General features: G+C 43.9%; 2 protein-coding genes across 3 annotated transcripts in view; one reads left to right on the plus strand and one right to left on the minus strand.

The window, feature by feature from the left end:
• The window catches only part of phlpp1 (PH domain and leucine rich repeat protein phosphatase 1), a 45,354-nt gene extending 36,268 nt beyond the window's left edge, over positions 1-9,086 (plus strand). For both annotated transcript variants that reach the window (XM_086203760.1, XM_086203761.1), the window contains 11 exons: positions 900-1,102; positions 1,351-1,411; positions 2,642-2,737; positions 3,205-3,360; positions 3,593-3,793; positions 4,573-4,735; positions 4,853-4,983; positions 5,246-5,359; positions 5,755-5,949; positions 6,056-6,284; positions 6,383-9,086. In XM_086203760.1, the coding sequence (XP_086059886.1) occupies positions 900-1,102; positions 1,351-1,411; positions 2,642-2,737; positions 3,205-3,360; positions 3,593-3,793; positions 4,573-4,735; positions 4,853-4,983; positions 5,246-5,359; positions 5,755-5,949; positions 6,056-6,284; positions 6,383-7,684 (2,851 nt within the window). In that variant the 3' untranslated portion in view covers positions 7,685-9,086. The remainder of the gene's footprint in view (positions 1-899; positions 1,103-1,350; positions 1,412-2,641; positions 2,738-3,204; positions 3,361-3,592; positions 3,794-4,572; positions 4,736-4,852; positions 4,984-5,245; positions 5,360-5,754; positions 5,950-6,055; positions 6,285-6,382) is intronic.
• Positions 9,087-9,213: 127 nt separating this feature from the next.
• mep1bb (meprin A subunit beta b) lies at positions 9,214-14,896 on the minus strand. The gene is made up of 14 exons (XM_086205087.1): positions 14,828-14,896; positions 14,727-14,745; positions 14,605-14,655; positions 14,489-14,532; positions 14,302-14,380; positions 13,531-13,648; positions 13,242-13,420; positions 12,490-12,708; positions 11,726-11,878; positions 11,369-11,584; positions 10,787-11,254; positions 10,518-10,697; positions 10,002-10,161; positions 9,214-9,621 (listed from the first exon to the last, which is right to left on the minus strand). The coding sequence occupies exons 1-14, from the start codon at positions 14,894-14,896 to the stop codon at positions 9,402-9,404; spliced, it is 2,175 nt and encodes a 724-aa protein (XP_086061213.1). The 3' UTR covers positions 9,214-9,401.

The following is a 14,896-nucleotide window of genomic DNA, read 5'->3' on the forward strand; positions in this document are numbered from 1 at the left end:
ACATTCCGTTTTCTCTGCCTTGTCATTTTTAGGAAATTTATCAACAACTTTCTTCTTTCCTTTAAGTCACTTTAAAAACATTTTCAGGAAGTCCATCTGGTGAACACAACATAGAAGGGACGCTGACCAAAGGGATTTCTTCAAATTTGGCACAAACATCTTTTTTGGCCTCAAGGATGAGTTTATAACTGATTACTCATTACTAAACTGATATTTGAGGTCACTGAGACCTCACAGAACACATTTTTGGCCATAAGTGAAATACTGAGTTACTGATTTTGTCACAATTTTGTACAGATGCATCATAATACGCCCAAAAGTTTTTAATTTCCTGGTGTTCTGCTAACATCAGCTGCGGCTACTGCAGAGCTCAAGTACAGTTGCAGCTATTAGATATATTTTTGTGTTTGACCATCAACTTGGGATACTGTAATTTTATTGTCGCATCAAGTTTTCAGAAGTGTCCCCACTCGCTCTCTCACTCTTTTTAATATGCACTTTACTCTCGCCCACATTTGCTCTCCAGTACCGGAATATCAACGTGACTCTGTACCAGCCAAACCTTGTCACTGCGATATCGTGATCTTCTACTTAGCCATAGTTGCTGAACGCGTGCAATGGTGCGATTATAATACTGTACCTTTTAAATTGAAAACCTGCATGTTTTGAAATGTTTTGTCCCCCTTGGAAAGTCATAATACATTATTCTCTTGGTGAAGAGACTCTTTTACTGGTAAAAATATTGAAATAATTACATACAATAAACAGCCTTCGTTCAGTCATTGGGCATTTGTACGCGTAAGCTTCCAGGGCCTATCATGAGCTGAGCTCCTCACTTTACAGTCTGACCACATCCTGCTTTCGCCTGCTGGAGTGAATCGTTGGCGGTCTCTTCTCAGGTTGAATAAGATCTCCAACATGGTGCCAGATGAACCCGACCTGCTGAGACATGTGACCCAGTTGGACGTGAGGGATAACAGGCTGATGGAGTTAGACGCCTCCGTCTTTCCCAGGTTAGAGGTGCTCCACTGTGAGAGGAACCGCATCACCTGCCTCAAGGTCAAGGGTTGCCTGCTCAAAGGCATCTACGCCTCCAGTAACGGTGGGTTCAAGAGAAGACAGGTCCCCTTACGTTTACCACATCCACAGTTTCTAAACCGAAGTCAGTGATGTGAATCTCTGAAGCTGTAATGTAACACTCACCTCACAGATGTCATCAGTGCTGCAGTCTCCATCTTCCCTCTCTAGCTTGTCTGCCAAAATCTGCCCTTCATTTTCCATCTACCTGTTTTTATAATAGACCATGTCTGTCCTTGCTGGAGGTTAATGTGTTTGGTTTTCCTCCTACAGAGCTGCAACAACTGGATGTCAGTCCTGTGCCCTCCAATCTTAGTTACATGGACATCTCAAGGTGAGGAAAAAGTTCCTACAAGTACAAACACTCAATAAATGAACCTAAAGGAGAGTGATATGTTTAAATTTGGTGACTTAATTACTATCCAGGTTACAGATTTGTTGAAACGTAGAATTAAAGAGCTTAACTTTACTGCTCAACATCATGATCTTTGACGTTGAATGAAAAAGGCTTTTGTACTCTACTTGTTCATGGACAACAAAGAAAACATTTTATCATCATTTGTTCTATCCTTGTCAAATGTGTTTTGAATACTTTTTCATGTTTAAGTAAGTTTTCTATGCCATCTTGTGATTTGTCCAAAATATTACTAAATATTGAGCTGTTCATCTTCATGCTGCCTTGACTAAGAAAACAAGGACAGGGTTCATGAAAAACCTGGAAATGTCATTGTTCAGACCTGGAAAAGTTTTCTACCCAGAAATCTTCTTTGGAAGATGAATGGAGGTTTGCTTCACGAAATAAATCAATATTATACAGTATGTGTGGTTGAGTTAAGATCGATCATAGCTAGTATTGATTTATTTCAATACGCGTCTATCAAAGCACATAGTTTGTCGTCAATTCTCTCTCAACGTAGGCGGGTAAATTTGCGATGTGTAAATGGAGGTTTCAGAGAATGTACGGTCATCAGAGCTTCCCTCAAAGTCATGTAAACATATTAGTAAAAAGGTGCATGAAATCTGATAACAGCTGAGTAAAATAAAAAGGGAACATGCAAATCTCTGCATTCGGTTTGAATATTTGTGTGCAAAGATCCCTAACCCGTCCACGTGGATTTGTTCAGGGCGTGTACTCGTTATCGTAGTCTCCCAGTTTTGCAATCCATGGTTATTTATTTGCAATCTGTATCTCACACTATGAGCTGTGAAACAATCCCAAACTCCATGATACAACAGATCTACTCTTAAATCTGGATGAATTGATGGGGGGGGGGGGGGGGGGGCATCACAATCTTTGTATAAAGAAATGTGGACATGTATGATGTGAGTGCACGAACTAAATGCCAGCTCAGATTTCAGGACCATGACTACAATTTGGGAAACTCACAGCACAGATTACAATAAGGCGGGTGTATTATAACTCCTCAGAGCAGATATAGTCTCCTCAGCTGGCACCGGGAGAGCTTTGTAAATGCACAAAATATTCCATCATATCATATAAAACATGGTCGTTATCACACCAAAGAAATCTATCATCATCTTCATCACCCATCTCCTCCTGTAGGAACCATATGGAATCTTTGCCAGAGTGGCTGTGTGAAGCTAAGAAACTGGAAGTTTTGGACATTAGCCACAACCTCATCGCTGAGCTCCCGGCCCGGTGAGTCTCTCTCAGCGACGTGTAAATGGAGTACAGAGCTGCATTATTCTTCCTGGCCTATACCGGCCAGTCATCTATCCCCCCATAGAGCCTCATAAATCACAAAGAAAGCCTGTAACCTCTGCAGCCTTCATCTATCCTCTTCCTCTTCCTACAGCCCTTTAGAAGGTCAGTTCAGAAGCAGCTCTCTCCTCTCTCTTTCTCTCTCTCCCTTCATTCTTCAGCTGCATCTTTTCTCTGCTTCTCCCTCTCCGGTTCACTCATTGTCTACAGATTTATTTTTTACCCAATAAGTGTCAGGATGATGAATTTCAGCTGCAGGCTCCTTCAGAGGTGCTATCTTTTGTCTTCACATCCTCTGACCCCCCCCCCCCCCCCCCCACAAGACTAGCTAACTATCTATCCATCCATCCTAGCTACCTGTTTTAGCTCCACCATCTCATTCAACTGTGTTCTTCATGCCGCAGGTTGTTATGCAGCAACAGTCTGAGGAAGCTGAGTGCAGGCCATAACCACTTGCAGAAGCTGCCTGAAAGGGTGGAGCGCCCTCTGCTGGAGGTTTTGGATGTACAGCACAATCAACTGGTGGAGCTGCCATGCAACCTGTTCCTCAAATCTGACAGGTAGCATCAACATTGGGAATTTGTTTTTAAGCAGTGAATGACCCAGACAACAAAATGTCATATGAACTATTTGAAGGTCAGATATTTTAAGTTGTTAAACATCAAAGATGTCAAGTAAATGAAAAACAACCAGCCTGTGCAGGAATGTAAGACAGTGCTTTAAAGGAATTCTAGCTTGTAGACAGAGTGACTTCATCAACAAAATAAATGTGCGCCCCAATTTGCCTTTCAGCTTGCGATGCGTTAATGCATCAGCCAATAAGTTAGAGCACCTGCCTCCATCGGCCCTATCAGAGGAGAGCCACAGCATCCTGCAGGAACTCTACCTGACTAATAACCGGCTGACGGACAAGTGTGTACCCATGCTAACGGGCCATTCACACCTGCGTGTTTTGCACATGGCATACAACCATCTCCAGACCTTCCCAGCCAGGTAAAGACACTTAGCGTCCCAATTATTATTTTCTCTTCTTGTTTACTCATTTGTTTCTTCTGCCAAAGCGATAAAGTACCATTTGTTTGTCTAAGTGCATATCAGTCAGTAAAAAATACTCCTATCACACTCAGACTGTGTGCCCTCCAAGTGCCCTCTTGTTTTGAATCACTTGTGCTTCAGCTGGAAGGCTAGCTTTGTCGTACTTGTGTTTGATCGGTGTGCTATGCTAACAGAGCTTTGTGCTTCTACAGATTGTATCTCGGATCCTGCTATATATATTTAATGTACACACTCTTAGTTTTGTATGTCACATTTTCTGTTGCTACCTTTGCTAAATGCTAAACGTATTACGCCACCTTTTTTGTCATGTATCTGATTAGATACATAAAATGGTTTTAATATTCTCTCATTTAAGCACTACAGAATATGAACATATGTCTCATCAAAATCTGTCAATAAATGTTTTTCGAACTACCAGAAATAGTCTCCATTGATTGAAATTGGCCAGTGACATATCTAAAAAAATTAGATATAAAATAAAAAAATAAAATGCTAATTGCTGTATGCTAATCATGGCCTAGAAGAGTCTGTAGGATCCATGTTCCTTGTTAGGTTACTTATTGTCCCACCAATTTCATCAAAATACATCCATTAATATTTGAGCTCTTCCGCTAACAATTAGCCAAATGTGACGCACACTGGTGATCACATGATCTCCTTGGCAAATTAATTGTCTCAGCATTATTTAACACACATATTTTCCCTTCATTCTTCAGTAAAATGGCCAAACTGGAGGAGCTGGAGGAAGTGGACCTGAGCGGAAACATGCTGAAAACAGTGCCCACCACCATCATGAACTGCCGACGCATGCACACACTCATCGCCCACTCCAACGCCATCGAGGTCTTTCCAGAGGTCATGCAGCTGATGGAGATGAAGGTACGGCAGTAGTAGCAGCAGCACTGTGTGTGTGTGCGTGCATGCGTGTGTTTCTACGTGCCTCTAAGCCTTTAATCTCTATGCTTTTGTGCTCACATGTTTCCCTCTGGTTATCAGTGTGTGGATCTGAGCTGTAATGAGCTGAATGAGATCAGTCTACCAGAGAATCTGCCTCCCAAGCTTCAGGAACTGGACCTTACAGGAAATCCACGTCTCAACCTGGACCACAAGACCCTGGAGCAACTCAAGTATGCTAATACCTTATCGAATGAGCCTAACCCTGCATACCGAGGATTATATTTTCATTTTTAGGATTTTTTTTTTTTTACTACTTTCACTGCAGATAAAGTTTACTTTTTTCTGAATATCCTTGAAACATTCTTTTTGTTTATTTTTTGTTCTCGTATATAATCTCTATTACCAAATTATTTTGTGTTAGCTGTGCTTGTAGTCATTACTCCTCCACAATAAAGTGAAATTGATCTAGCTCGTGTTTTGTTGTTTTCCCAGTAATATTCGCTGCTTTCGTATTGATCCGCCTCCAACCTTCTCATCGAACGAGGCATCTGGTGCACCTGCTGTGTGGAGTCATGGTTACACAGAAGCCTCAGGCGTCAAAAACAAGTGAGTTAAATCCAGTCAATGATGAAACAAGCATAAAAAAAGAATAGAAATGCCATCGCACTGGAGCAGTGACGCTTCACTAATGTAAGACTCTTGGGAAACAAGAAGACTCAAATGAGAGAAATATGGAGGCTGTAGATCTCTGCATGGGCTTAATCGTCAGTTCACCACATTAATGAGAGAAAGAGATTCATGCAGTTCCACATATCACTTCCTTAGTTCTATTTACATAAGTGTGAATGATGCACGGTTTAAAGAATCATTGTTTCCATGGTTGTTAGTGTGTGTAGCCATGGGATCGATATGCGAACAGAAGACTTATTATGTACTTCAAGCCTTCATTGTTCCCTCGCCTGCGTCAGTCACATTGTGGCCATCTTTTGTTTCCTCCTCAGATTGTGCGTTGCGGCCCTCTCAGTGAACAGCTTCTGTGGGAGTCGCGAGGCTCTGTACGGCGTGTTTGACGGCGACAGGAATGTGGAGGTGCCCTACCTTTTGCAGTGCACCATGAATGATGTGTTGGCCGAAGAGCTGCATAAGACTAAGAGCGAAGAGGACTACATGACTAACACCTTCCTGGTCATGCAAAGGTAGAGTGGGCAACAGCAATTGTCTGCTTTTGTTACAAATGTCTGGAATATAAACTGAAACGTGCACGCTGGCACCTCTTAAAGCTCTTTACATTTGTCACGACAGGAAACTTGGAACTGCAGGGCAGAAGCTAGGGGGCTCAGCGGCTCTTTGTCACATCCGCCATGATCCCACTGACCCCGGCGGCTGCTTCATCCTGACAGCTGCTAACGTGGGTAAGTGTCAGGCCATCCTGTGTCGTGACGGGAAGCCAATGTCGCTGTCTCTGCTTCACAACGTGGGGCTCGAGGAGGAGTACTGCAGGATCCGGCAGCACAGAGCCATCATCACAGAGGTAGACCGCCACAAGGCATCTCCTTTACTGACACCAGACATGTTATTTTATTACGTGCACTAAACAGCATCTTGATGTTTTTATAATTTCCTCCGCAGGACAACAAGGTCAATGGTGTAACAGATTCCACACGAATCATGGGCTACTCCTTCCTTTATCCGTCTGTCATCCCTTGTCCCTACGTGCAGACGGTCACTCTCACACCCCAAGATGAGTTCTTCATCTTGGGCAGCCGGGGCTTGTGGGATGCCGTGTCTCCCACAGAGGCAGTGGAAGCCGTCAGAAATGTTCCCGACGGTCTGGCTGCCGCAAAGAAGCTGTGCACACTGGCACAGGGCTACGGCTGCACTGACAGCCTCAGTGCTGTTGTAGTGCAGCTCAGTGTAAGTGAAGACTGCTGCTCTTGCTGCTGCTCTGAGCCTCCCCAGCCTCCACCAAGTCCCAGCTTGGGCCCCTATCCTCCATCGTCCTCTTCCATCAAGGAGCGGCCCTCTGATGGCTCCCTCCCCGTACCCCCTTCCTCCTGCAGTGAGATCAGCAGTGAGATCAGCACCAGCGAGATGAGCAGCGAGGTGGGATCCACAGCCTCGTCCGACGAGCCACCCCAGAGCTCCTTGGTGCTACTGCACGAGCAGCCCCACCACTCTCATCTGCACCATCAGGCTCATTCCTTGTCCTTACAGCACCAGCAGGCCCACACAGCCACCCAACCCTGCCAGTATGTGTTCACAGGTTCAGAGTTGCCATCTGCTCGCAGCTGCTGCGCCCTCCACCCAGCCTGCTTAGCCGGCTCCTTCCAGAGGCAGCTGTCCAGCGCCACCTTCTCCAGCGCCCTCTCTGATAACGGGCTGGACAGCGAGGACGAGGAGCCCATCGCTGGTGTTTTCTCTAATGGGAGCCGTGTGGAAGTAGAAGCAGATGTCCACTGCCTCAAATCAGAGTCCAGCTCCTCATCACCCCAAACATCTTTACCATCTGGTCAGGAGCGCACCCTGCTTTCTCTTCCTCCACCTCCTCCTCCACCATGCACCCCGGAGCCCCTGGAGGAAGGAGCCGACATGAGCATAGGGGAGACTGAGAACGGGCAAGAGAGAGACGAGTCCTGGCCGGGGGTTGGACCAGGCGATGGAGGGAAGACTGTGGCGGGAAAGAGAAGGGGTAACGGATCAGTGGCACGCCAAGAAAAGAGTCACAACCTTATTGAGGTGGCTGCCGACGCGCCATCTAAGAAATCTGGGGGGTATTTCACAGCTCCGGCCCAGCCTGACCCAGACGACCAGTTCATTATCCCTCCTGAACTAGAAGAAGAGGTGAAGGAAATCATGAAACAGCATCAGCAAAAACAGCAGAAGCCTGCTGGGAGCGACCAGCCTACGGACTACTACGACACCCCGCTCTGAAGGGTCACCCACTACAGTCCCATCTCTCTCTCTCTCTCTCTGTCTGGCTCTCGCTCTCTCTCTCTATCTTCCCGCTGCAGCATGCACAGAACCCCACCTGATTCTCCCCCCCCCACCACCACACACACACACACACACAAATCTGTCCCTTGAAGAGGCTGTAAAAATGCACATGAAACGGCTCCGTGCTTCTTTTTCTAAACTGCCTTCCTGTTCCACACAGCCTCATTACTGAAGAACCATTTTTACTGGAGCAACACGTAGAAAAAATTAAAACCAAGCAAATGAGCCCTTTAATGATACTCAACCCTGATGAATATGTGGACACAGCTGTCCACGCTCCCTTCACAGACTGTGAGACGTTGTTTTTACATTAGACAACCAGCTTAGTATGTAACCAATACTAGTCTCTTTGCAATAGCATTAGCTCGCCACAACAACACTTGTTAATACAGATAACAACTCCATGGTTTGTTTGTTTGTTTTGTAAGAACTTACCATATCTTTTAATGTGAAAGCAGTGAAGTTGCTGAAAGAACTTTTTAAAACTGAACTTTTTATTATCAGTGAGCTATGTGGAATGGTACACCAGTAATACCACACTTAACTGTTGTAGATAGGGCACTTAAAATACTGTATTTCTTCAGTAAATTGTGGCTCTTGGCCTGTAAAATGGCATAGAATTTTTTTGTAGAAATTATAAATACTAACTCCTAGGAGTTGCATACTCTATATGGTGACTCAGTCACTTTTACTAATCTTCTCTGAGAGAAATGGTGATTTTGTTTTTTTGTTTTTTTTGTTTTTTTTCCAATGATTGTAAATAAGAGAAATGTTGTATACTGATGCTTTTAAAGGAACAGTGTACCTGTATGTCGGTGAAGTTGAAGTGGCAGTGGGGGTGGGGGTGGAGGGGGGCAGGCGGTGTGGTTCTCTCAAGAGTTTCCTGCTATGGAGGTATCACTCTCCCTTTTATCCCCTTTAACAACTCACAAATACACACACACACACACACACACACACACACACACACACACATCGGTGTATATTGCAGGTCAGACAAAAATCCCGACATTCCATAAAGTAGAATGACACAAAAATGGATATGACTCTTGTTTGATTGTGATGTCCTGTAGTCATCACTGTATCTAATGAACACTAATTAACCCATTTCTGCATGCACACACACACACACACACACACACACACACACACACACACACACACACACACACACACACACGGACTCTCACAAGTGGTCCCACATCCCCTCCTACAGTAACTGTTACCACCGGCATGACTGTGTCAAGTTCAGTACTACAAACAAATATATCCACGTGGAAAAAGAGACAACACAAATGTTCCTGTCTTTGGTATAATAAATTTTAAATTTGTGAATATATGTTACACTGTCTGAGTTTTTAATAATTAATAAAACGCGCATACAAAACTTAATTTCAAAATAAATGCACACAAAAATATTCTTACAGTGCTGTAATGTATTGACATTGAATGACCAGAGGGGGGCAGTATGACAAAACCAATAGCTTTACAGTACAACTTTTGTATCTAAAAGCCTTAACTTGCTTATTTTGGAGTGAATATTTAGCATTAAAAATTAACTGATGAAGTCAGATTTTTTATTTATTTATTTATTTTTGCCCTTTTAGTTGCATTTTTTCCCCCTTAATGTTGTCACAGGATAGTTCAGGATCTCCTACTGAGGTTGGTCTCTGGCACCCATGTTTGCCATGACGACACTATCATCATAGCGTTTCTTATACTTCTTCTTCAGACAGATGATGGTGACTATTGACGCCAGCACGACCGCCAGTACAGAGAGAGAGGAGGCCACAGCCACGGTGGTTTTATCCATGAGGGAGCCCTTGTGCTGACAGCTGTCCCCATAGTAACCCCAGTCATCACCCACCACACATCTGGAGAGCGGAGACAGAGAGGAAAGGGAGATACAAACAGGGTGAGATTAGAGACGGAATGTCCCTTCTTGAATGATGTTTGAGCTGCAATGAGGTTTCATGGTGACGCGGTCCTCTGAGAACTCTTAAACATTTAAAAATAGAATTTAATTATTGGGAGACGTGAGACTTGTCATTTGTGACAGATAATGATGAGTCTATAAAAACATGTATAATAAACATGTTTTTAACCTGGTCATTAATGTGAAGATGAAGTTTAATGTGTCATCGTTTTGGTTGAAAATGATTTTGTACCTGTGATGAAGTATTTTTTACTCACTACACTGCAAATCCTCAGTAAAAAATGCGTCCTGGATCACCTGACTAGATGAACCCCTCACCTGCAGACAGCATTCCCTTGATCCACCACGCACACGCCGTCATTCAGACATGTGACAACAGCGCAGAGATCAGACGGCAGGGTGGTGCCGGCAGTGATGGTGGTGGCAGGTGGCTGGGTTGGGGGGGGCCGAGGCTGGCTCTCGGTCAGTTTGGACACATCTAAGGAGGAACAGAAGATGAGAGGCTGGTTAATTGAATTCAACTTGTAGAAGCATTAATGAAGATGAGATATAACGGCAGTGATTGGATGGAATGTTTTTCTGTCAAAGAGAAGATGAATTATGGATGTAATCATCCTGGGCTGGAATACATGAGCGAGAAACTGTGTTAGCACAGGGGACAGAGACTGTATATATATATATATATATATATATATATATATATATATATATATATATGTATATATATATATATGTATGTGTGTGTATATGTGTGTGTGTTGAGTACTCATGAAGAAGCTGTTCCACACAGTGTTTATTAGGTCAACAACATTTTCAAATCGAGTGCTCTTTTACCTTCCATGGTGAGTAGAAAGATGGCATCCCCCCCCTTGATGAAGTCCCTGCTCCTGGCTCTGAGGTGGGTGAGATACACTGACGTCCCAGAGCCGGGTCCTCGGAAATACCTGGACCCATCTTTATCCGTGACCTCCACACCAACCTTACGAGGGTCGTCCCAGAAAAAACGTGTTGAGTCTGTTTGAAAGGATAGAAAAATGAAGAAAAAATTGGAGGCAATTCAACATTTTTAAAAGATTTCTTTAGTAATCGTTTTGAAGTTGCACCTGAAGTCTTCTTGTTGGGGTCTGTGGTGATGCTGCGCTGGTTGGACATGCGCTTTTGGATGTGCGGGTGCTGGTCCATTAGCATCATGGTTATTTGTCTCCAGGGACACGGCCACGTCTGCCCCGTGTCTCCTTCCCGTGCCACCAGATAAGCGTAGGCTGCCATCTGATCTGAATTGGCCTCCCTACCGTTGGGGTACAGCCCCATTTGGAAGGTGTATCCCGCCGTAGAGGTGAACGGCGGGCTGTAGATGGCTGTGTTTGCTGGGGTGCTTTCTAGAACATGACTGAAGTTCTTTACGCGCCATATAAACTCTGGGCATGTGGTCTCAGAGAGGTTAATGTCATCCAGAGACAGTCCACCTGCAGCTGGCCCAGAACCCTCCTTGGTCCCTTGAAAGACGACACGGAACTTTTTTTTGACGTCCAGGCTGACGTGGTGCAATTGCCACAGTTCCTGAGGAGAACCTGATAGAATGTGAAGATGGAATACATCAAAACTAAAAGCTGGTACAAGGTGATAAGAGTGTTTTTCATGGGTTTTTGTTTTGTTTTTTTTAAGCAAGATTTAGTTGTAGTCACCGTCTATGGTCTTAATATAGCGCAGTTTTCCATCAGGATTAGCCCCGTCATACTCTCGCAACCAGATCTTGAGTGTGTCACTCGGGCCGGCGGAGTTGTAGAGGAAGAACTGCAAACACTGGAAACCTCTCTTGGGGTAAAGGATTCTGCTCTCCAGCAGAGCCATGTCTCCGATGCTAGCTGCGGCCGTGCTGAAGTGCATGAAGTAGCCAGAGCCTACAGATCCAAACGCTGCTTCATTAATCTCATCAAGGCTTTACTTAATGATCTCTGCACAGTGGGTGATAAAGCTGGCCTGCCGTGTAGCATTAATGAATCCACAGATATGACTGTATTCTCATGGAAGATCAGTCTCACCGGTGCATTTGCCCAGGTTAGAGTAGTCCGTGCTGGGGCCTCCTTCAGCTGTGGTGACCCTTTCCCAGTCAGGTTTATCCCCAGGCCCCTGGATCATACCACAGATGTTCTCACGCTCAAAGTCACATGAATCCAGAAACGTGGAACCCTGGGCTATGAGACATTTCACAAACACACACCAGTCTGAACTCTGACCCGTCATAAACTGAGGATGGAGTAAAGGTGCTGCGCTTTATAAGCCATTTGTACTGACGGTATGTAACCAACTTGGAAACCTGATTTCAGTGGTGTCTATCTGTTTGTTTGTTTGTTTGTTTATTTGTTTGTTTGTTTGTTTGTTTGTTTGTTTGTTAGTCAGCAGGTTCAAACAAAAATTATGATGCCGATTTTAACTGATTGTGATATTTCACTGTAGAACAGGAGGCTGGATAACTGGACTCCACATGATCAGACCTTTTCCAAACTTCCTGAGTCCTGAAGACATCTACAAGCTGAATTTAAGTCCCAGCTCCACCTAGTGGTTACAGGAAGTCAACCTGATGTAACAAACACATTTAATTGCAGTACTACACTGTTTTCCTCAAGTGAGGAACAGTAACGTAGCACGTGTGTGTTCTCCAGCATCACCTAGTGGACACAGGAAGTTATATTCACGGGGGCCAAAGTTCACCTCTACCGAGCGCTCTGGAGATCAACTTGTAATTTGCGAAACATTTGACAATCTCAACATTTCTATTCCAGACAAATAGCTTGTTGCCTCTTACTGCAGTTATAGAGGCGGCTGAGTTTGAGCAGGTCGCTGTCGCTGAACTCCATACGCTGGCCAATGACGTCGCTGAAAGCAGGGATCTTGGTGACGATGGTGGGCTCGGTGCCGTTCCGGAAGGCGTTTTTACTGTAGTGCATCATGGAACCGTAGTCGTAGGGGACGCCCAGAGAGCTGGAAGTGGTGTCGTTGTAGGTGTTAAAGTTGTGTTCTCTACCTTCACATCAAACATAAACACAGGTGCATTCATCATCTTTATATCTTTAACACCGCAAATTGATTTTATATATTATTCTATACACTTTGCTCTTATTTGGTGATCGTTAGCAAATGAATTCATTGCTGACATGTCAAAGTACTCTGTACTTTACTCATAAAATTAATAAAGTTAGGCTACTATTAAAGAATTGATAACCCTGCTGATCGTCCTTGATGAACTGATAACGCTTATCAGGAAAGGAAAAACACAACACATGCAGTTTATCACACAAGCAATAAATCCACTGCATGAATTCCTTTTCCCCACCAACTCAAATCTGCTTCAGCACCGCGTGGAATTACGTCTCATTTGAATGTAAATTTTGTGCATCAAAGATACTTCACATGTGACAAAAAACTATGAGAAGAGTGTACAAGAGGCATATAAATGCAAATAGAAGTCATCAAGAATGCATGTATGTTAAATGGGAGCATGAATGAGGAGTGTCGGTAATAATTTAGTTGACAAGGTGGCAGCCAGAGCTCCAGTACCCTCTGAGATGCGGTCCCACATGATTTGGACGTAATCATCGCGGTCTGATCTGGACTGCTCGTGCCAGAAACCCAGAGCGTGAAGGAACTCGTGCTCAATGGTGGCGATTCGGTCGCAGTTTCTCCCGATGGACAATCTCTGCTTTCCAACCCGCCGGTTACCCACAGAGGAGAAACAGCTATGGACAAATAACAAGGTTGTTTTTGTTTTGTTTTTTGTTTCTGAAGATAGCATCAACAATGTACATCCAAACTGCTTTAATAAAAAACACAGAGTTTTCTGCCTTACCCGCCCCCCTTAAAGATAGAGATGTAGTTGGCTTCTCCACTCCAGGGCTTGAAGTCGATGCAGGACTTGAGCCGGTACTGCTCGAAGGCCTTCAGAATCACACCTTTGGCATTGATCTCTGCAAAGATGACGAATCAATTCTGTTAAAGATGAAAAGCTACATCTTTTGAATTCTCTTTCATGCTTGAACGTGGAGGGGGGGGGGGTGTTGAAAGGCCTCTTCTTATTAAGGTTTAAGTTTATGAAATGATCAAAGATGCAGGGTTGTCAGCGGCTGCCATCTGTAATCTAAGCTGGAGACTTTTGATTTGAGATGTAAAGCGGGGATGACTGATGGAAGCCATGTAACCAACCAACGCACGCTTCTCATGTCAGCGCTTGTTTGAGGTCAAAAGCATTGAATATTTTTTTTGTAGCCATATCGTTAAAATCTATCATATAAAAAAAAAAGATATCAGCGGCATGATATCGGCTGATATCGGCCGAGCACAGATAGTGACAGTATCAACATATATGTGCTCTGACATGAGTGCATATCCTTTTATGATTTTTGGTTTATTGTGAAGTTTATTATCCTCAACCTTCGTCACACATTTAAGGGGTCATTGCAAGAATATAAAATGTATAACTTGGCTTGCTATATCCAAATTTATATGTTCCTCAATATCAAAATCAGTATCGGCCACAAAAGTTCTGTATTTGTTTGGCACTTCGGTCGATTTTATTGATCTTTTGTGAACTTGAATGTTTTTATTCAAATGTTTTACTCACCCAAGTCGTCTTCCATGTAGTAGGGAATCGTCTTTGGCCACCGGTACTCATCACCTATGATGGAATTCCTGGTTTGCCTCTGTACGGTTCAATAACAGCAATCAAAAAGATAAAGTAGCACATCCTGCATCAACTTCTTTTATTTTTTCAAATTAAAAAAATAAATAAACCCGTTGAATTTTCAGACCTTGTCGAGCACAATGTCGCCCTCGACAAGACCCAAGCCCGCCTCTGTGGAGAACAAGCACAGACGATTAGCTGATTCATCTGGAGACATCAGGAGCAGACCTGCTCTCCACACACCTTCATTGATGTCAAAAATGTCCCGATCTCGTCCACCGTCCACATCATAATCTGCAGGATTAAACACAGCAATTAATGTGACCGTCTCCCATTGGAAACTGTGTGGTCGCAGGAACACTTACCTGATATCTTTGGGGTGGGCTAAACAGTACAAGAATTAAATGTTATCGACTGTAAGTTGGGATCATTTTCACAATCTTTCAACAAGAAAACGACTTCTCACCAAACAAAGTGCACTGCCGCTGAGGAGAAACACAACGTGAAGCACAAACACAGGGTTCCTTCCTGCCAT

This window comes from Aulostomus chinensis, chromosome 5, assembly GCF_037954235.1.
Source record: "Aulostomus chinensis isolate RoL2024-O1b breed Wild chromosome 5, RoL_Achi_v1.0, whole genome shotgun sequence".
Classification (NCBI taxonomy): domain Eukaryota; kingdom Metazoa; phylum Chordata; class Actinopteri; order Syngnathiformes; family Aulostomidae; genus Aulostomus; species Aulostomus chinensis.